Below are 23037 nucleotides of genomic sequence, written 5' to 3'. Positions count from 1 at the left end.
GATGGTTCCTACAGATGGCCTGCTGCCTGAAGGTAACCCACCCGCAGCTCATCCTCCACACGTGGTTGGGTCTGGCTAATTAGAACACACCATGTTCCGATACAATATCTAAAAATGACCCAATCTTAACATTTAACATTTGAAAAAGGTTCCCCCCTGTGGAGTTTTAATTAAGGGCAAGCACAATTTTGTTTACAATCAAGGTTTCTCATCAGAAGAGGATCGGATGCTCATAAATACCTAACTTAACCACGATCCATTTGTAGGCTACACTTAAACTGGAACACAAAGAACGGGAGACAATATTTGTGTTTCTGGGGTGTGAAGAGCCAAAGGCCGGGCAGGTAAGCAGGAAATTAGACGAGCACAGACAAAGAGACAGTTGGGCAATTTGAGAAAGACAGACAGGCCGAACCGCAGCCAAGCAATCAGCACCTCCACCACATTTCTTGTTGCTGCAGCTGTGGGGGCCCATCACAACAATCCTCACCATGTACAGCTGTAAGACTTACTGTGTCGCCCCCGACACACACACACATACACACACAGACACACACACACAGACACACACCACAGAATACTTTCCAGCCTCTGAATACAATGCAAGCTGCTTTCCAGCTCTGTTTACAGACACACACACAAATCAGTGTGGTATCTAACTGAACCCACACACCACATATGAGCCGACCTACCTAATATAAAACCTGTCACATTCCACAATGTGCTTTGTTACTTAAATACACACCAAAATTTGCCTAAAATATCAAGAGTAATGGACACCTCAGTGCCCTCTCCACTCGCAGAGAGGAAACTAGAGAAAGACAGTAACAACTGGAGGATGAAGCAGCCAACAAATGTCTGTTAGATAAAGTAGAGAGCGGCCATCTGAGAACCTGACACTACTGCTTGGGGAAATTAGCTTCAACCCTCCCAAGACACAATATCTATCTTCATTCAGATAACACTCAGGCACTCCATTACAATGCAGGGAGATGAGAATTAGGTTGAGTGCCATTTCCAGATTGGCTTACAGTGCAGGCTGTTTGGGAGGAACTGTACAATGAAATCATTTTTCTTCATATCACCAGCAGCTGTTCCAGAAAGGGAAGAGTAGAAGTGTATATTGTTTAATATTTATAGTTGAATAGTCACTTCTGTCATCCACATGGAGGCTTTTTGGTTTGGTGTAATTGTATCTATCATCTGTATAGTCACAAGACAATGTCTCAAAGAGACTTTAGTGAAGACCATGTGAATGCAATTTGGGATAAGTGAAGGATAAGGAAACTATTCACTCGCTTACAAGTAAACTCAGTTACAGTGTGCAAATATATACCATATGGGTGATGCTAATAGTGCTAATAGCCACTAATTATTGGCCTTTTTTGAAAAAAACAACAACACAAACCTCTCTGTCTTAATGTTTGCATTAGGAAGGGTTTCAGATAGTTTCAGGAAATTCTTACAGACTATTGTAGATTGAAAGGTCCGAGGGAACTAAAGCCACAAGTACACAACCACAAGCAAAACTGAATTACACGTTAGGCAGACATAATGGTGTGGTCATCAGCTGCGCAGTGTTTGTGGTGTGTATATCCGCTCTTGCACCAGACACAAAAGGCAAAATGAGCTTGTTTTCCTTGAGTATTCCCAGAATTCCTGGATGTGTTTGTTAAAAAAAATATACCAGTTCAATGTTTCGTATGTGAAAAGTAAAAGATAATATGCATTAAACACCCTAGATTACAATACAGTGCAAGATACCCAACAACCACAAACCTCAATGCGTCTCTTACTCAATCTCGACAAAACATCATAATTGTTATTTCTTTGGTACGGCAGCACTACACTACAGCAATTAAAATCTGAAGTGGGAAAGGGAAAAATGTTTGTCACATCTCTGTTCAAACCGTTTCTCTGAGGACAAAAACACAAGACGAGCTTTTTGGCTTCAACCACATGCTGCCTGCATGATACATTTCTTTTAAGCTTTTGTTTTCAAGTTGAAGCAGTGTTTACTCTAGCTGGATTGTCTACATCTTAGAAAAATACTTTCAGCCAGCAAAAAACACAATGTTTTGTATTTTCCAGCTGATTGTTCCTTATGCTTTTCAGTGGCATTAATGTGCAACCCTCTCCTAAGTGTAACAGCAGAGGAACAGCAGTGGTTGTTGTTTAACAGCAGGGTTACGATGCCTGTAAAAGGGCTGCTGTAGTGGAAACTGCTTTTGAGTTTCAGTATTTGGCTGTCGTGACTGACTGACGGATCCTATAGTGGTATAAAGACACATAAAATACCTGAGTAAACTACAGGAAAGCCGGGATACGGGATAAAGCTGACCAGTTGTCAGAAATTGTGCTCTGTGCAGCTGTAATGTGTAGGACAATACAAATATCCATATGTATATCTATTTGTAAAGGATCACAAATAAGCTTGCAAATATCTTATAATAAAATATTATATGGAGCAATAGTCTATTCGCATATGTATCTGCCCTATAAAACAAACTTAAAACATCCCTACACAATTCCTTTATTTACTCAGATCTAGAAAAATGATTTTATGACCTTAACTAATTAAAAATAAAGTAAGATACATTTTGTGAATTCACAGTGTGCCATTAGTACTGCATGTGTCTGTCTGTCTGGAAATCGTGCCTCTTCCTCCGGCAGGTTGCCCTCCTGCTGCTTTTAAATTAGCGCCTGATTACCACCTCCACAACACAACAGGTGATTCGGCCACTGATTTGTGTAACGGCCTCAATTATGTCTTTATGACCTGAATAGGAAGAAGAGAGGAGCCCTGTGGCACAGTCATGTCTCTGTGCAACACACAAATTGGCTACCACTGGACAAGGTCACATCTTTATGTGTCAAACAAATTTACACAGCATACAATCCTCACAGGGTACAGCCTTATTCGGATTTACAATACTTCTCATGACGTCAATACCAACTAATGAAATAGTTTTCCATTTGTATTACGGCTTAAATGTAACCACAGCAAACAAAGCATTCAGATTGATTAAATGAAATCTAATTTACTTCCAGCCCTATGACAATATGTAAAGTATTGCAAAGTGAATAAATGGCACTCCAGGGCTATAAAAAGCTATAATTGGAAACACTTGAACAAGAAACAATCATGTGGTCAGTAAACAAGCCACAGACGAGATAGTTGCATCCATGAAGCAGTCTATCCTTGAGAGCGTGTACAAGTGCCTTTGTATCTTCTCAGAAAGGGACAGGGAGGGAAACTATGACTATGGGGGAGAAAGAATGAGGCAGAAGCAAAGCATGCACACTTGTATAGACAAACATACACTATGAGGAAGCAACGAGCCCTGGGTAACCAGATCCCCCTTCTTTCAGTCTTTATCAAGCCCTTACCCAGCACCATGGTCATGTAGCGCTCCTCCACTCCAGCCTCCAGCAGCAGTGGGGGCACGTATGTGATCCCAGCTGCCACACAGATCTCCAGGCCACAGGTCAGGGAGTTCAGCAGGACGAGACGCCACTGAGACCTCCATCCAGGCATATTTACAGGGGCTGGCTCGCCTTTCCTCGCCTCTGGGATGGTCACTACTGGGGGTTAGGGGAGGGGGGAGGGACCCGGGCAGGGGCAAGGGGGGAGCGTGGGGAGGCAGATGGTGCCCCAGTGGGACGAGAGGGCTGTCTGGGAGGGACAGCGGCAAAGACACGTGGATGTCTCAGATGACCTGAAGGATTCATCCTCTTCTCAGCATTCTGGATCTGAAGAGCAGAGGAAGAGGAGAGGAGAACATTGAGACACAGAGAGAAAGTTTAAGCAACTTTTGAACAGAAAAATGAAAGAAACTGAAAGAAAATGTGAGTTGTGAGCACACACCAGGTCATTCCCAGGTTACTACACCTGAATGTCAGTGGCCTAAGGTCAGCGCAACAGCTTTCTCACTACACAATCCACACAACAACACAGATTCCAAAATATTTTCCAGAAACATGGAAATGGCAGCGACAGTCACAAGGATATACGATATTGATGTATTCTCAGAGCTCCTCAGCAACAGCTTCAAGACAGCAGGAACAACAACAGGCGGACAGAGGAGATGAGTCAGCTGGAGCGACGTGGCAAACACACCAAACCATTTGCCAAGAGAATCTTTCTCCCCCTGCTGCTTTGCTTGCCTTTTTTTTTTAAGTCTCAAAACGCTAGAGGTTTGAAAGCTCAGTCTTTAAAAAAAAAAAGTTTTACTTTCTCAACTCCCTTTTCCAGCTCCATAATAACTCTAGTATTAGTGGGAGGACCTAAACTCCAGCCTTTTCCTTGGCTGACAATGACATTATCTGTATTATTAAGCCCTGATTGCAGTTTAAGTCAAGTACGCGAGACCTCCCTTCCAGAAATGTTCAGCAGATTATTACCATTGTTCCGCTGAGAGACAGTCTTCAGCACCTAAAAAGACGTGTCACTAGAAAGAGACTAAAAAGCAGCAGCTAGATTAAGTCACATGTGAGAGGGATGATATTTCTAGCGTCCCTCTAGCTTTAGGGACAGAAAAGCTATGTGCTGCCAGATACAGGAAAAGTGATAATACCGTTGTCAAGGTGATGTGTTGAAGTCAGAGGTTAAGCTTTTTGTTCAAGACGAACAAAACGCCAAGGTGAATCACAACAACTCTCTCATTGTCAGTTAACCACTCCTTGAAGGATCATTTTCCCAGTCACATAGCTGACATTGTCCATTACGTGTTCATCCTATCCCTGTCCGCGCTACAAAACAGTTCATTTCTGAAGTGATCGCCGTCTTGACATGACAGATACTCGTCCGAAAAGAACGAGCTGCGACTTTAATTCTAAACCCAAAAAACAACCACTTTAGAATATAAAGTGAAAGAGATTTGCTGTGGACAAACAGATTGACAAAGCAACATGTCTTCAGTTAATACATCAGCGTCTGCTTCCCAGTGAGCAAAAGACAAAGTAAAACCAAGAAAACCATTGTCGTCACCCACCGCCGAGGAGATGTGCGTTCTTTTTAAAAGCAGAGGGAAAGAGCAAGAACAGTCAGAACAGCCGCACAACACTGAAACAACAAGGTGCTATATTTGCATTCGGTGTGACATTTCTCTGCCAATGCTGCCCATCTGTTCTCTCCCAGCAAACAAAATGGATGTCATCATCTCCAACAAGACTTGGTTAATCACAGAAATGTGCTCGGCTCAGTAAGTGAGCTAATCAGATTCACACAGCACTCCAAGCAAATGTACCTTGTTGTTGATGATGTACCTCTTCCGTTAGGCAACATGTACTGAACAGGCTGACACACAGGGGCTAAACAGATGACGTAGGGCGAGTGCTTGGGGGCAGAAGTAGTTTCTGTTGTCCTCAAACGTCCTATTTTTTGACACCGCTTGCACAATCACTGTCATCAGGCATCCCAGACTCACATCAGCCATCTTAAAAGCTCTTGTGCCTTTTTCACATCGTTGTAATCAAAAAAAAATGTTAACTGAATGTCAGAGTTCCTACAGCATTCATACATTCCCAGCTCAGTCATCATGAGTCCTTTCATATACTGGCTCTTTGAGAATCTGAAGGACAAAGCGACAGTGTTAGCAGGGCTGGACCTAGCAGGGGCCTGGGTCACAGAGAGAGAGGACCATTTCACACCCGTCAGATCTCATTCCCACCCAGCCTGGGCACGCTGAAAGACACCCATCAGGGGACCAGCATTTGCCCCTGCGGCCTGTCTGGCCACTACAACCCCCTACCAACATATTCTGTGTGTGTGTGTGTGTGTGTGTGTACGTACAATCTCCCCCCTTCCTCTCCCTCTTCTCTGCATTTCTTCCTTATCCTTCCTCAACCCTCGAGGTCAGCCTTGTCTCTGACCTGCATTCTAAGAGGAAAACCCTTTTGACATATCTGCCCACGACTGGTTATGCCTTCGTGGTTCTGAATCTCAGTGTGAATGCTTTCTATCGCGGCCCCAGCTGACTCTCTGTCAGACGTTCTCACTGAAAACAGAAGGCCCCCCCCCAGTGGCAAGAATAGAGAAATCTGCAGCCACGGCTATTCTGGACGCCTGCCCAAATGCGAGTCAGATTCCAGGGTTTTTGAAAATTGAATGGTTGCTTAAGTCTTGACCCGAGTTAGAACGGTGGCGAGGGAGGAGGTTGGAAAGACTGATGGATGGCGGCGGGGATAGAGGGAGACAGTGAAAGCAGCGCAGGAAAAGCATTTATCAGTCCATTTATCCACCTCAAAGTCAATGCTAAAAATAAAATCCATTTGTTTGTTTTAAATACGATACTCTTTAGCCAATGCGTTGTTTGTGGCATTGGCACGAACAGAACAAAGCACTTAAAGTTTGCCTTTTTAAGGACGGCACAGAGAAACACACACACACACACACACACACACACACACACACACACACAGGCAACCCACACAGTCATTCCACCACTCACTTAATGACACCTCTGACTCTGCAATGTATTCTAGTCATGCCCTTCATCGTCTTCCCATAGCCTTGGAGACACAAACGCACGCACACACTGTTAGACAAACGGCTCTACTTGTCACCTTACGTGTTTAAACACTACAATCTGAGCCAGGCTGGTGAGAGGAGGGATGGCGGTGGTGGTGGTAGTGGTGGTGGGCTGCTTTTGTCAGCTCTCCCACTGCTCCATTACCAAGCCCTATTCAGCCTTCAGCTGTAGGCTCCCCCCCTCCCAAAAAAAAAAAAAAAAGAAATCGGTCCTAATGACTGTGAGAGGTATTCTTACAATACAAAACAGGCTTTGTATACATTGTGCCAGGGAGAGTAATGTGATATAGTGAGGTATCAAGTCCATTTCCAAGTCTTTTTTTATGGACGCAGTGATCATATAGATGGAAGGATATAGAAATTGTATGTGTGTATGTGTGTGTGTGGCATTGGGTGGGGGGTCTCCCAGCAGACAGCAGGGTTTTGGAAGGGAAGAAGGGGAAGGAATTGCTCCGAGATGACATCAGAGCCACCGGCAGAGTGGAGGCTTGTGGCTGCAGAAACCCTCAGCAGGAGGGTCTGGGGTTGTGTGTTTGGCTCGAGCTGAATGGCTGCAGCACGTTGGCCTTCCTCCCTTTGAGTTCCTGCACATTAATGGACCAGACCGTCTGCATGGAGGGGGGACGGCAGGACCGGCTTTTATGCTGACAGCTTCCCCTGGCTTACTTCCTGCAAACCTTTTCTCTCTGTGGCTCGCTGAATAACACAAACAGGTTCAGATGGAGCAACCTTCTTATGAACAGTGCACTGCTTACAATGATGGCCCAGCACAGTCAACGTGTCCTCAGAGATTCTACCTTGATTCATTTATACTAGGACTCTACCAACTCAGGATTTTGGCAAAGAATCGACAATTCGTTCCTTTTTTTCTGTCAGTTCATCGCCAAACTAAACTCCTATCAGCAGTCCAGCAGCGACACGAGTCTCACGTTTTAGCCTGCCTCGCGTTGTAATGCCTTTCTTCGTCATCTGTGAAGTGAAAACATCAGATTTCTACAGTCAAAGAGAGTAAAAGTGTGCGTACTGCTCATAGTTTGGTTATTAACAGCCAATGCCAGCAACAGACTCACCGACCATGTGCCGCCTCTGACCGAACCCTGTTATTTCCATCCACACTTACACTTTCAGAAAATGTGCCCTTTTTCTGATTTATAGACATTTCACCATTCTTCCCACCTTCCTGTCAGTCCCTCTATGACTCCTTTCTCCTAAGTTAGAGATACCAGGTGTTCTACATCTATCCGTGGCCTGTCATCCAGATGAGGCCACCACCAGACGTCTGGCACCCTTTTTCCCAAACACGCCGTTTCCTTCTGTTACTGACAACTGGATAATAACATGGAACTTGTTTAACCTACTTCAATAAAAAAGTTTAGTGTTTGATTTGTGTTCTGCTTCTGCTCACTTGAAAGGCAGCCCTGACCGTGCTGACCCTACCCCCTCCAGCCTGTAATCTTAAGCCCACATCCGTCACCGCGACCCCTGACCCTGCCTTTCACCGCAAATCATGTGACCAACCTAAAGTTTCAAAGCTGCCTGCTTCTAATACTCACCTCCTCTTGCTGTTCTGCCTAGTTGAAATGAAAACTCAACCTGTTACCAGTTATTTTAAAGTAGTGCTTCTGAGAGAAGATACGACGGAAGGACATACGCCTTATAACGGAGCAGGAAAGACGACCTTGTCTTATTTCTGGAGGGTCTAATGACAGTCTTTGCAGTGCCAAAATGTGAAGTGCTCTTTCCATCTCCGCACCTAATTAGGGCGATGACTCAGAATAAGTTTCAAGGCCAAAAAGACGACAAGAAGCTAACAGTTCATGGCTCCTGAGAGCGCAAACGACCAGTGCTCAGTAAAGGGGAACGTTATTGTAGTCTGATTATCAAACTAATACGGTAACTCATTCAGTCATTCACAACACAGGAATGCCACAATGCTGGTTTTAAACCAATAGACTCCAGACGCACCCTTGAAAAAGTGAGTGGAGAACAACATCAGTGCCTATCTGAGCAGGACTACAGAGGATCCACAGAGACAGACTAACACACACAAAAACACCCAAACATAGCCCACTTATCAGGTGAACATGAGAGGAATGCTAGAGGCCTGCTGTATGTTAGGGTGTGTGTGGGTGTGGATCAGAGAATGAAGCCAGCTTACGGCTCAGGGAGGTGACCGTTATCATACCGGGCCCATGCAAATAACACAACAATGGAGAGCAGCAGAGTTCGGCCGTGTAGCCTCTTGTGAGTCAATGTGGCTGATAACGGGCCTCCCCACGGACGGTGGCTGAAAACCTATTGTGCCAATGTGGAAGGACTAATAAAGGAAGAATGCAAACGCTAATGAGTTTTCATTCAACCACAATCGTGTGTTTACATGTTGTTAATGGAGTGGTCACATTTTTTAAACTGGCTTTAACAGAACAACCAGTAAACCAGTGGATTTCTGATCAACACTATGTTGTTACAGTCACAGGAAATGTTATTTAGAAACTGACAGTTTATGATTGAGTTAACAGTAAACAGCTGTTTCATGTTATTTCATCTCTATACTGCTAATTGGTACTTTTCATAATCCAAGTAACACAAAGACATGTTTACATCCCTTACAGGCGCATACGTTTTAATAAAATAACATAAAAAAAGGTCACATCAGAACTTCAAAACATGGCTTAAATGAGACTTTTTGTTAAAAGGATACCGCTGACCTTTCACTACCATTAGCACACACAATAACAGAGGTACAGTTTTGTTTCATTCAGAGGGAAATTCATTACGCCAGGCTGATGTGACAGCATCCAAAAAAATCCTGAATACAGGATGGAAAGTGTGTGTCTGTTAAAAAACTGTTAATTTCATCAGGCACATTAACCATTTCCTCTGGCCTCTCGCACACTGAAGGTAAGAGAAAAGTGTGATAACAGCAATGTAAAACATGACGAGCCACAAAGGAGAATTATTGGGCTGAATGATACTCACCAGACGAAGAAGCGAAGCTCAAAAAGGTCCATCTACAGACTTGCAGTGCTAAAAATTGAGCATCTAATCTATTTTAAAGGCTGCTCGCTCTCTTTATCCAATCAACACACTCCACTTACTCGGAGCATATCTGTCTGACTCTTTTGACCACCTGCTTCAACTCTATGCTCAAGAGTCTGACTCTTTTTTTATCCTGCTGCTTTTTGTGTCCCCCGGTTCCCTCCTTCTCTTATTTAGCCCACCTCCTTTGCATCCCTCCCATTATTCTACCCCTCCCTCCCTCTCTGCTGTGCTTCAGTCTGTAAGGTGGGAATTGGGAAAATCCCAAAGCACTTGAGGAATCCTGTCGCTCTCTCGCTCGCTCTCTCTCTCTGTCTGTCTGCAATCGGTCGCAAAAAATGACTCGTGTCTGATTTAACCTTACGGTTTTGGTTTAAAGACTAAATTCAGACCAAAGCCAAAACCTTAACCTGTGATATAGTACAGAGACACTCTCACCTGTGCTGTATAATGGGAGCACAACAGGCAGTTAGGAAACAAAGAGTGGATTGATATCATCTAACAACCCCACACGGAGGCCACTCCCCCCAGCCCTTCTCTCTCACTATCTATAACCACTCCCTAAAAGTTTTGTATTATACCCCCTGACCCAGTATCATGTTCAGCTGCCTATCAGGGCAGGGGCAGCCCTCCCACCCTCTCCCATTACCTCCCTTCCTTGCAGCCCAGTCTTAGTTAAGCTCATAGTCCTGCATGACCGCTTGTCCATGGACTGCTTTAACCCTTTTTCCTGGTTTCACCAGCTCAGCTAGCAGTTAGCCTATTTGAGTAGACACGTACATGCACACAGGAGCAAACAGTTGCACATACTATCCACCTTCCCCTTCCCCCCCGACTGGCTGCCGTGTCTGTACCCCACGCCTGGAGGCCAAGACCAACCCTCTATAGAAAAAGCTTTTAATTAGATAACAGAGCGGAGGGAGATCTAAAATGGGGAGGGTGGTTCGTGGTGGCGGCGGTGGTGTTGAGTAATGTCATTAGACCGCGGCTGGCTTTAAGGAATCTCCATTTCTGGAGCCCGGAGGCAGATCAATACGAAGACAGAGCAGAGAGCTGGCAGCACTTCCCCTCTGCAACAGGAGAGGCTTGACTGGAATTAAGAAAATTCTGAAAATCCCATTTTGGAGGAAGGCCGGGCCTCACTCAGCTACTCAATATGTCTTCCGATAAATCTGGAAAACGCACACGCAGAACGAACAATGCCCTTCCTTTAAAATAGTTGGCAAAGGTGTATTTTCTCATTGGTGTTCAAATTACCCACCCCGAGTACAAATATGCATGTCCTCAAACACACACTCCTCCCTAAGTAGCCTAATAATTAACTAGGAATGGAAAACGCCAAAGAAAGGGTTTTCATTGTGTCTGTGCAGGAGAACTGTATGGAAGTAAGAATAATGAGGTATACAGTAAAGCCTCCAGGCAAACCCCCCCCCCCCCCCAAAGTTCCTCACATACCAGACACTTAGTTTTCCCAACCAGCTGACAGCTCTTTGTACAAATGACATAAATGATACAGCACCAAAGCCTTTTACACGTCTTCACTCTTTCCTGATGTGCTGCAGTGATGTTTCTATTGTTTGCATGTGTGTGTGTGTGTGTGTGTGTGTGTGTGTGTGCTTGACTATAGCTTCTGGCTAAACATGCATAAGCGCTCTGGGCAGGCGAAGAAGGGGTTTTAATTCCATGGTAGCCTTTTCCACAAACCCGGCTTCTCCAGTGCCGGCCAAACCCAACATGCCCATAATAAGCTACGACACACTGCTCCCTTGCTTTGATAAACCAAGGAAACCAAAACAGTGTGTCAGAAATAGAAAACTCAAGGGCCACTACTCTTGGCTACAGCAGCAGGGTCCCAATAAAGCCTAAATGTCACCCACATTATACATTACACAAAGGATGGGAAGGCATCAATCACTCATTGTGTGCTTCCACAGCAAATTAACCTTTAGGTAAATACGTGACGCTGATGCTTAAACACAGAGCGTCTATACATACTTAATAGCTTTTAACATGTAGCGCCTTCAGGATTCTCCAGGAGTTATCTATGTATACTGGGACATAACATAAGATGGTAAAAGACTCTTCTATATAGTCCCTTGAGGCTTAAGAAATCCCATCAGTGTTTTACTTAAACCGAGGCCATCTGTTGCACACTGCCACAGAACTGTCACAGCTGCCACAGTATCATAAATAATGAAAATTCAATTATGAATCAATCCATAAAGCCGCACCAAGATGTTACATCCCCTTTAGGATCAATCATACTTTGCACAAGACCGCTTTACACATGTTTGTTCCTGCACCTAAGAGCTCCTTAATAAAAATTCTGACATGTGTCGGCGAGAAATGCAGGGTTTTGCCCAAAGAATGCGGTTTCCATTGTGCTAAGGATGTGCCATTATGTGGGATTATCACATGCTTTGTTTGTTTATATTGGATTAAAAGAGGAAAAAAAAAAACAGGTGTCAGACACAATTCCACCTCTTATGTATAATTTTATCACAATGTCTTACTTACAACGACGTTATCTTGACTGTGTGAAGAGCCTTTTCTCCCGAGAACAAATTTCATTTTTCCTCTCTTACTGCTTTTAATGGAACAAGTGTGCCACATGGGAACAACCAGATTTAGACCAAATAAAACCACCAGGCAAACAAATGAGAACACAGCATGTAAAAAGGTTTTCAATAGTCATATTAATGACAAAATCCTGCATGAAGAATGACTTCTATTCGCATCATCTTGCTTCACTTCCATCTAGATCCATTAGCCGGACTAACAGCATCAGAAACTGCTTTCAAGTTCCCTGAAATAATGAGAGCATTACTTGCTGGTGGGATGTCTTCCTGAAAAGGAGCCTCACTGTAGGACATGTGTTAAGCTACTGAGGAAAGAGGTGTCCTTCCAGGAACATGCAACTTGCTATTGTAGAACAAAGACAAAAACGCTCTTGCGGTTTCCAAAAGAGGCGCTTTTAAAAGTCCACTGAGAAACACAATCTAGGCTAATACTTAAGGGACAGTTCCCCCTTAAAATCCAAAATACATATTTTCTTGTGAGCAGGAATTAAGCGTGCAGCATGGGATGTACACCATAATGGCGTCCCTTCTCCGCCGAGCTGTAACGTTATCAAGCTCACCTAGCACCACGGAGATAGTTAATGTTAAGCTACACCCAACACCCATCAGTGACGTATCTTTAATGAATAACAGTGGCTCATTATAATGAGAATGAATTAAAAGAAAAAAGTAATATCCCGTTGTTCCCAGCCACACTTGTTCTCTGTCTGTGTGTGTGTGTGTGTGTGTGTGTGTGTGTGTGTGTGTGTGTGTGTGTGTGTAAAATATGGTCCCAGACACACCTACTACAGCGGGAACTACCACAGAGGCAGTTTTGAGAACTTTCCCACGTGTTAATATGTCTGTCTGTCCGTCTGTGGTCAGATTGTGTTGCGATAGCGTCACCACCACGCAAGATAAAGTCACGAAACCTAAAAACTTGTGCGGTTGAGATCAAACGGAGGGCTGAGTTTGAAAGATGGGTGTTGTCTGTCTGACCCATATTTATATACTCTGTGTTTATAAATGTTTACCCTGTAAATGTGAAACTGTTGTCATAATGTTGAGTTATGCGATGGCAACCTGGAAATGTTCAGATGGATTATCTTTTTAAAAAACCCAAGAAGCGATACCATCTTATTTTATTCTGGCTTTGCACTCATCATACGTGGATTTGTGGTATTCGCTTTGCTGCAACATCCAGTGTGTAGCTGAATTTGCCTTTACAGTGTTTGTGCGATTCCTTAAAATAAAGGCAAGCTTAACAATACTTGGTGAAACAAATGGTAGCATGCGGTCACTGGGTGAGGTTGAGGGCTGAGCGACACTACGGAGAGAGGAAACAGTGTGGAGGGGAGGCCCTTCCAGCTGTTTTTCAAGAAAGTAGAAACACCAAGGTCGTGAACCTTCCAGCTGCGTGGATACAGTTAATACAGCCGTGCTGCGTAGAGGACTGACAGACTAAGGACAGATGGACATCAACAGGTCCATCTCCTTTTTTCCAGCTGTTGTCAGAGCGGGAGCGGCCCCCGAGGCACAATGATTAACGCCTCAGTCAAATGCTACACAAACCAGATGGTAGAGATGGAAGAGAGGGGCAAAGTCCTCTCTCTCTCTCTCTCTCTCTCTCTCCTCCTCCTCTTAACTAGTAGCATACACAGGAAGGCATGAGATCCCACCCACACACACACACACACACACACACACACACACACACACACACACACACACACACACACACAATGACCCTCCACATATGCTTAATTATGCCTGGAATTATAATCATATTTAATGTTGCTTGAACGGCAGCATAAAAAACACACAATTACACAAAAGGAAGTTTTTTTTTTTACAACATTACTATCTTTGTGTGCCCAACCCATAACTGCCGACTAAAAGGCGGAAGGCTACTCTCGGCCTTTGGGGAAAATAAGAAATGTCAATCGTCAGCTGAGACGAGACCAAAAGCTTTCCTACAAAAGAAACGTGTAATCAAGACAATTTGTCCCTTCCTTCATTTTAAAAAACGTCCTCTGAACCGTGGACAGGACGTTCGATATCAAACTACCCAAACAAGCTCACAAACGGGACATTGTTGACCGTCTACTAGGGTGGAACAGTAATTCCATTAACGCCTCAAGTCTGTGTGCATCTGTGTGTGTGTGTGTCACTGTACGCGTGTGTGTGCACGAGCAGGCGCCTTTTTCACACATATGTGAGCTCGTAGGGGACCATCGTGGCATCCATCGTGGCAGATCCCCTAAGCCTGCTGTACGGAACATTTCTGACAAAACACTGAACTGGCAGGAGCAGGCATCAAAGCACCCCCCCGCACACACACACACACACACACACACAACATATTGACTCAAATCATAAGCTCGATCCTTTTCACAAGGCACAGAGCATCTCACATATCAAAGGACTCTCCCTCAAACACTCAATAGCATCCCTTTCAGCTTACTACATGAAAGAGAACACTGTGGTGTCTCATAATATGCCGTTTTCCCCCCCCCCATTCACAGAGGCAAACTTCAAAAGGAGGGCTAAATCAAGTTGGGAACCTTTCACTGTCCCCTTGGCTTGGTGTTTCCTGGTAGTTCCAGTCAGAAATGATCAGGAGGTGACAGGGTTATTCATAATTTGGCGCACTAAGGGCCTTACCAGATATGCCCTTTCTAGATCGGCCACTTTACACACTTCTCTGGGGCTTCTCTGACTTGCAGAGAGAGTCGAGGAAGAGAGAGAGTGTGAATATGTATTGCAAACATCTGGCCAAGTCCTTATCACCATGGGAAAATGTCTAAGGACAAGCCCGCGTTATCCCTGCTCCAGGGCCCCCGTTACTTGTCTCATCTGGACTTCAACTTGTGGTTTAGCAGCCGTGTCAAACTCTCAAAGCAGGGCTTCTCATTTCTGGGGAATTACAGTAGAGCGATTTTTGCCGTCTGTTCCCCGCCTTTTCGTGAGAGCTGGACCTGAGGCTGTTTTGCCTTCAATGCCACGCACTGGCCTCCACATTTGAACTATGTGGGCAGAACTAAGTAAAGTCAGTAAATTGAATTAGGCTAGCAGAGTGAGAGTGAAACAACGGCAACCGACTCATACTGTTGTTGTCGTTTTTTGCTCTTGCCAGAAATGAAGCGAGTGCCAACTTGGTTATAAAGCCTATCAGTCACTATATTCAACAACACTTCCAAGAACTAGAGGCAAGGGCCCGATATTAAGATAACGTATTGGGTCTAAAAACACAGATCTTCAGTCTGAACCTGTTTGACTAAAAGGAATTACACACACTTGAAGGGCACAGGTACACTTTAAAAAAGTACTCATAAAGCATTGTTGAAGTTTTTAAAAGAAACAATCAAAATTGATGCAGCAGAAGCAGAGATATTATCTAGTGTAGCCTCGAGCTGCTATCCTCAAGCAGAGACAAGGACTCATTTCTTTCTAACTTTCTAACTCATTTTCAACCTTATAGTCTTGTGACCTCACTTGAGAGTATTCCCCAAGACCTGTAAACCCACACTGAAGTGTAAAATAGGTGTTAATAAGAGTTCCCCTTTAAAAAAGGGGCACAGTAGCAGCTGTACTGTCAGTAAAGTCACACAAGGACAGTGCTGATTCTCTGTGGAGGTACAGCCAATGAAATGGTGATGTGAGGGTTTAAATTGGGCTGGGTATTGTTTAAAATGTTTTGGTCCCGGTCCTGATAACATGACTTTGATACTAGTTCCTTAACAATACCAATTTTATTGAATATATTTTAAGGGAATGGCGTTACACATTGCGGTACAATTACTCTCTTTAACTGAGGAAGCTGTTCACAGACCTGTGAAATGAAGAAACTGATGGAATAGCTGTACAATATTGGACTATATAAAAATATAAATGACTTTCGAAAGGAACAGTGATAGCAAAAAGTATGGCAATAGGCCATTGTAGCGTCTAATCTGCAGAAGACGAAGAAGGGAATGACTGTGGGTGACGTTGTTGGTACTAGAAAATAGCAGCAGAGTGAAACCTCTTACTTTCTCTGTGCAACTTCAGGTGTTTTTCTCCCCCCCCCCACCAAACAATAAGGCCTTTTTCAAAACTCTGTAGTATCGAAGCAGTTCTGTTTGTGCTGTAAAAGTATTGAGGTTCAATACCCAGCCCTAGGGTTAGAAGGGGCAAGGTGCAGGAGGGACCCACACTCACTGTGCGTATTCAGACTGAATGTGAGGTGAATTTTAGAAGCAAATGCATATAAAGTCGATGCAAAGACACCAACGGTCACAACAGTTCACCGCGTGCAGAAAACGTTTAAACTTGACCTGAAAATCTGAACCGATCCTGAAGATTTATGACTCCGTTTAAAGAACGTATGGAGACGGGAGGAAAAAAAGAGGGAGACGGACTGGAGCAAAGTAAAAGAAAGCGCTGAGGTTTCCTGGCGTGTTCTGGGATTAGTCAGAGGCTCTTCATGGGCGGAAAAACACTCCAGCGGTCAGATTCACGTGAATAAAAACAAAAATTAGCTTCGGATTCTGTCTGAAAACACCTTCAGAGTTCTCAACCAAAATTACAAAGTTTTGGATCCTGATTACATGTCGGTAGCAGTGATCAGTGCAACGCCTCACTTTGATTATAATGGGAAAATGTCTGAGTACACAAAAAGACAGAGTATCCTTCCAGCATGTATTCCTGTGTTTCACGATGACAAAGATACACATCAGCAGACAGACAGACAGACAGACAGTTCCTTCTGCCAGCCGTACCAAATGAAAGCTACTTATACGTTCCCATAATTTACTAAACTGCTGTGCAATGTTGGCATCCTTCACCCATTGTGTTACAGTGCATTTAAGTTTGAATGACAAAAATACAGAGCAGTAAATTAGGATTAAAGAGAAAAGCAGTTGGGCAAGCGAGCCACTAGAGAACTGAACCGGTGCCAGCGCACCCACACACGTTGGCACAGAGAGAGCTCATGCACAAACGCAAGAAAAAGATGGGGAGTATTCGTGTCTATAACCAGACCAGACAAAGAACACGGACAACCTAGATGGGCTGAATTAAATATGCTTTCACCTTCTCGCACCCAATTAAAGTCCGCCATGCTCCCAGCAGTGGTCCCAAGAGGACTCTGACCCCGACAGAAGCTCAGCCGTGCGCATCGTACGGTCGATGCCACCGAGAGAGAGAGAGAGATGTGATAAATAACAGATTAGATATTACACAAGTGATCAACGTTGAACAAATGACTCAGTCACATCCCCGTTAAGTCAAAATCATCCTTGTCGTGACATGGAAGTTCCCAGCAACAACTGTGAGAAAGTGGCCATAGTGTCAAAAACAAAGAACAAGCTGAATGATAACAGTGTCACAGAGGTGACATTCCTCGGTGGTAGGGTAGCCGACATCTTTTCTTTTTAGCTGTGGCCCATTAGGGGAAGCCTGTAAGCGGTCTTTCTCTCCCGCCCAGCTGGCTGCGCAGCACTATTACAGGGAAACTGTTTGGACTTTGACCCCGCAGCCTGCAGAGAGCTGGGAAAAAACTCCTGCGCTGCTCTGCTTCTGCCCTCAATGAGAGATCCAGGAACCAGACAGGTTGCTTAATATTCAGCCCTTTTCCTCCCGCTGTTAGTGAGTTATGGTGGTCTTAATAATGTTCATACCAGCACTTGTGAGATTTTCCCCAATGTGAGAGCAGGTGTTGTGTTGCTTTTTGATTGGTGGTTGTTGTCCTCCAGGGGAAAAACGAAATAAAATCAAACACTTTTCCCCCATCAACTTTTTTTCCTAACATTACCATTTCTTCCCCCTCCTCGTGTTTCAACAAATGAGCTCACTGTTTTTACAATGATTAGCACTTGAGGGACACATTCACTTTCAGCAGTAAATGTACGAGGCCCTAAACAGTTTCGAATGTTTGCCTAAAGATAACTACAAAATACACCACGCAGATCTGAGAAATGAACTCCCGCTAAATCGGAGTTCATGCAGAGACAAAGAAAATAGAGGCAGCCAGCATGGATTCTGTCAATACAAAAGGCAACAGCTCAAATTACATAAAACCCCCGGAGGCAATTGGTGCAATTTAAGTGCAGACAAGGTTTCATCTAATTTCCTGCAGACAGAAAATCAAAAAACCAAAAATATTGCTTTTTATAATGCGTAAAATTGAGGCGCAGCAAAACAACTAGGACAAATCTCCCGTGACATACACAACAAAAGCATCACAAGTAGACTAATCTGACTAAAACTAGGACATGAAAGTTAAAATCCTGAAAGCAATGCAAAGAAAACTGCCATGAGAGCCGTAAAGCAGTGCTTTTCCCACTGAAGTTGAGTTTCTCCTCTGCACTTCTTCCCCTGATGTGAGAGACAACCATTGTATAGATTGCATACCTGTGATTGTTCATGGCTACACATGATACCAGAGCAACACAATGCTTTGAAGAGGACAGGGCTTAAGAGAAAGACCCCCCCCACACACACACACACACAAAAAAAAAGCAAAAACCTCTTCAGGCCTTCCCAATTAGAAAGAAAAATGACACCCACCACATAATCCGCCACCTGTCTTTAAAAAAATAAACATATGCAGAAGCCAAGTGTAATTCATTGAGAATCCAGGTACACGTGGAAAAGCACCGAGAGCGCTCCGAGTGGGAGATAAACAGCCTACGACTGATTAAAACTGCAAAGCCTTCACTCTGCCTAAGTAGCTTGGTGTCCTTAACGGTGGGGGCGATTATCCCCGCGCGAGGGCTTGGGGGGGGGGTATATTAGACTAGTCAGAAAGCAGTTAGAGAGAGAACAGCCAGCTGGTCTAGCCACAGCATCCAAGGGTGAAGAAGCATATCTATCACTGTGGAGCAGATGAGCTCCCCAGAGAGCGGCGCAAAAAAAAAAACCCCTCTGGGGGCAAACACATAGAGGCATCGAGTGCTAAGAATGTGGCTCGCCATAGTCGGCGATCATCAGCAGTTAACGCAGTACGCCTGCAGGGATCCTCATATGGGGAAGGCTGGCTCTACACGTAGGACGCAATTAGGTGTTACTTTAAAGTTTTATAAAAGTTAAAATTTCAGAGGGTTGGTGCCGTCAGCAGAAGAGGAGAGAAGAGCTGCCGGGGCCAATGAGGCTAAAAGAGAAGAGTCTATTTTCCAGGGTTAGGATGAATAACACACTTGAGCGGTCCATGGAGAGGGGGAAAGAGGTCTTTGTGTAACGGCAGAGTCACGGTCATGTTGACAATAAAAGTCCCTCTTGTCATGGGTTAGAGCGGTTTAACCTTTTGATCCTCTTTCCTCCTTAATGTGGTTTTTTGAAATCTTAAAAAAAAAAAAAAAGTTCTAGTACCATCTAAAGAACCAGATTCACCAAAAGAAATTGAATAAATTAGTAAATAAAACAACCATGGGAAACTTTAAGCTCTTAACTGCTGCTGCTAAGTTTACTTGGTAGAAAATGTGGTTTACATTCCTGACATTGTGTTGTCTAGATAAAGAAATTTAAATTTAGAAAGGAGGTCCATAAGGCAGAAATGTCGCAACAAAAGCGATTTCCTTTCGTATTTTTAACCGTGAGCAAAAGATCCCAATCCCACAACAAAAGTTTAATATTACACATAAATAATAAATTCAATCATTTATAGGAAGTAATCAGTTTCAACTCAAAACAACTGATGAAACAGATTACATCGAAAGTTTTAACTAACACAAACTCAATTCTGTAAGTTAAGTTAACACTAACTTAGTTTAGTTAAGCATTCCTGATGAAGTAGTTTTACTATGTATTTTGTTTTCACAGTACAAATAAAACTTGATCAAGAATGTTTTGTTAACTTACAAAATTAAATCCGTTTTACTTAAAATGTTTTGATGTAAATCAGTTTCAAAGTGACGGATTAACTCAGGACTTTAAAATCGCTCTACTACTGTCATTAACTTACATTCACTACAACAAAATTACCCAAACAACGAGGCATGGGACAACGTGAACGTTTCACATCACGATTATCGTGGCAGAAATAATTTGCGAAACACGTTATTATCACGTTACTATCATGAAAACATACTTCATACTTTTAAAAATGGTAATAAACATTTCGGAAAGAACTGGAAAGTGGAAACTAGCTTCACCCTTCAAAATAAAAGACTGTATGCTGATGAGTTAGACAGCCTTTTTTTTTTAAGTCAACCATGTAAAGAAATTCACGATTATCCCGATTTAAGATAATCACATTAATGGAAATTCATCACGATAAATTTAGTGTTTTTAACGCAATACAGGATAATATCGTACGTTGTCTACAGCTGTGTATTGGCACAAATACCTATCACGATACAGGGGTTACGATTCAAATACACCGCGATATATTGTGATACTGTAAGCAAATTAACATATTACAATGTCTTTTTTTAATCTATTTTTTGGGGGAAAAAGAAAACACAACCATATGCATAAAATCTGAGTTTAAAAAAAGTTAACTTTTTAATGCACAGCCCTTTTAGTTTACATTGACAACCCTGATACCTCGCAGGTTGGGGCTTAAAGCACACAATCAATACAGTATATCTGAGAATCAATACACAAAATAATGCCATTCAATATTGTTTGCCATCCCTGAGATGCTGCATTTGCATACCTGAGCTAAACATGTAACACAAAACAACAAGAACCCATCATTATCATTTAAAAGCTGTGTTTAATACCAGTGAGAAGAGCAACTTTTTCCAAAAACAGGGTGTCCTGAAACGCCCCCCCCCCCCAACCCCCAACCCCCATAAATCCATGTGTCAAACCAGCGGGGCTCCTCGCCAACACAGAGCCGAATTAGACGTTTCGTGTGCGGACAGAAAGAGGTTATACATCGGCCGGTAAAGCCTGTTAAAGAACTTAATGCCACCAGGGCACTTGGCACCGCATCAGTGTGCAGGGAGCCCCTGATCGGTCGGTCGGTCGGTCGGTCGGTGGAGCCGCAGTCAGCGACGCAAAGGGTGGGAGAAAACTTCCCGGAGGCACCACCATGCTACTGCCGCTGGACCCCCCCCCCTCACCCGGACACCTTCCATCCACCACCGGGGGGCTCACAACCAAAACACTACCCCCGTTTTCCAGCTCCGCCACAAAAAAAAAAAAATCTGGCGTAGCGTGAATTTAAAGCACAAAAACAATAAGCGACACCCGACGACGTTTTAGGGTCGAAACCCCAACCGTCAACCGTTGTAACCCCCCCCCACACACACACACACACACACACACACACACACGGCGACCGTTAAAGTTTACATTTTTACGTTAGATTTTGTGTCCAGTCAACAAGGCTAAAAATATATATTACTGCTTTTAAAAAAGGACAACAACAACAACTTCACCTTAAGTTTAAGTGCAGCTCCGGGAAATCCACGCAGCAACTTGCTCGCGCTCCCGACGTACGTTACCGCTGTTGCTCAACTTGTGGAGCGAGAGAGCCAGAAACCCAGCTGGGTGACAACCGTTGTCAAGGTAGGAGCAATCAGAGCAACGGCTTCCGGTGTTGGGGGGGGTTTCAAAATAAAAGGGGCACTTTTTTTCCCCCGCTGGATGACACAATTTTATAGCAAATAAAACATCCAAACAAAGCGAATAAGCAATTCATTCATAGAAACTGAACTGTGGTGCATATTTTATTGTTTTGTTGTGTTCTTTTCAGAAATTCCTCATACGGGTCAAGTGGGACGCAAGATTTTATTTTTTCAAGCAAGTTCCGGTTGCAGTGTCTGTGACGTGTGTGAAAAACGGCTGTAAACAAACAGATGAATGAATAAACAAACAGATTAATACATGTTTTTATTTAGACATGCCGTTTTCGTTAAAAAGGTTTTAAATACATTAATTATAAATTTTTATGCATTCCGACCAACCTAGCTCGTTCTTCTATTCGTTCTAGTTGTGTTTGCTCATTGAAACATTGGCTCATTGCATGAAGCAGAAAAAGTCAGTCTTATTCTTATAATTATCCGTTTTCACCATAAAATGTAAATGTAAATTAATGAAATTAATTATTTGAACTGTTATTGGATGTGTATGTAGCTACAATGTCCCAAATGACATAGGATATTCCTTTCAGAATAATATGCTTTAATATTCTGCATCATGTTATTTTTGAAATCTATGTTCATACAATGTTTTTTTTCCTCTCATTCAAACTATCCTTTAATTCTTGTGCGTAACCACCATTTCTGTCCAGCAAGCGCTGGCATGCCATTCCTCAGACTTGTAATTCCCAGGCAAGTTAAATTAGGTGGGGAAATCAATTATCACTGAATAATTCTACACTGTAAGGGTAAAACTATGGGCACTTTTTCCCAGGGAAGGACAAAACTTATGCCTGACATTCATGGATGATGTCATGAAACACTCACAACAACAGTAAATAAATAAATCTAAATTTAAATATATATATATATTGTATGTTCCTGTACCAGTCATTAGGGGTTATCCTCAGTTGGCCCATCAATCAGATGAATGTAAACTGATGTTTCTTTTAATAAAGTTTCCACTTAAAGTGACTCAAAACAACGTTCCCTTCGAGACAGTTTAATTTATGGACCATCACATGTTGTCGATGACTGTTCCCTGGTCATGTTTCCATGCCTGTGAGTGACCGGACATCCCCTTTCCAATGAATGCTTGAGCCCATGCTGGTTCCACTGAGGAGGGCTTTGGGTTTCACGACTGTCAGCTTTTAACAGGTGGCTCGTGGTACTTGTTTTCCATGTGTAACTCAGTTGTTTAAGGGAAAAATCTCCTATATGAATGAATACTTTCCACGTCCCCGGGTTTGTGAATGTTGCCCCGATCATTTTCAAGCACGTGTACAGCACTGACAGAGGAGGGAGAGGTGGACCGTGGCCCAAGGAAACCCAGCCAAGG

The 23037-nt window shown here is 43.4% G+C and overlaps 1 protein-coding gene across 3 annotated transcripts in view; it reads right to left on the bottom strand.

Moving 5' to 3' along the window:
* Nucleotides 1-21601, bottom strand: part of LOC127352841 (solute carrier family 45 member 3) — a 31108-nt gene extending 9507 nt beyond the window's left edge. The window contains exons 1-2 of one of the 3 annotated variants that reach the window (XM_051381562.1): nucleotides 21498-21601; nucleotides 3391-3753 (exon numbers count right to left, since the gene is read on the bottom strand). In XM_051381562.1, coding sequence (XP_051237522.1) covers nucleotides 3391-3538 — 148 coding nt within the window. In that variant the 5' untranslated portion in view covers nucleotides 3539-3753; nucleotides 21498-21601. Of the gene's footprint in view, nucleotides 1-3390; nucleotides 3754-9511; nucleotides 10055-17202; nucleotides 18876-21497 lie in introns of those variants that run through there. The other 2 variants (XM_051381564.1, XM_051381563.1) reach the window with 2 other exon arrangements.
* Between the last annotated feature and the right edge of the window lie 1436 nt (nucleotides 21602-23037).

The sequence above is a fragment of the Dicentrarchus labrax genome, unplaced genomic scaffold (genome assembly GCF_905237075.1).
Source record: "Dicentrarchus labrax unplaced genomic scaffold, dlabrax2021, whole genome shotgun sequence".
Classification (NCBI taxonomy): Eukaryota; Metazoa; Chordata; class Actinopteri; family Moronidae; genus Dicentrarchus; species Dicentrarchus labrax.
The sequence above is the reverse complement of the archived record's forward strand: the minus strand, read 5'-3'. Positions and strand labels throughout refer to the sequence as shown.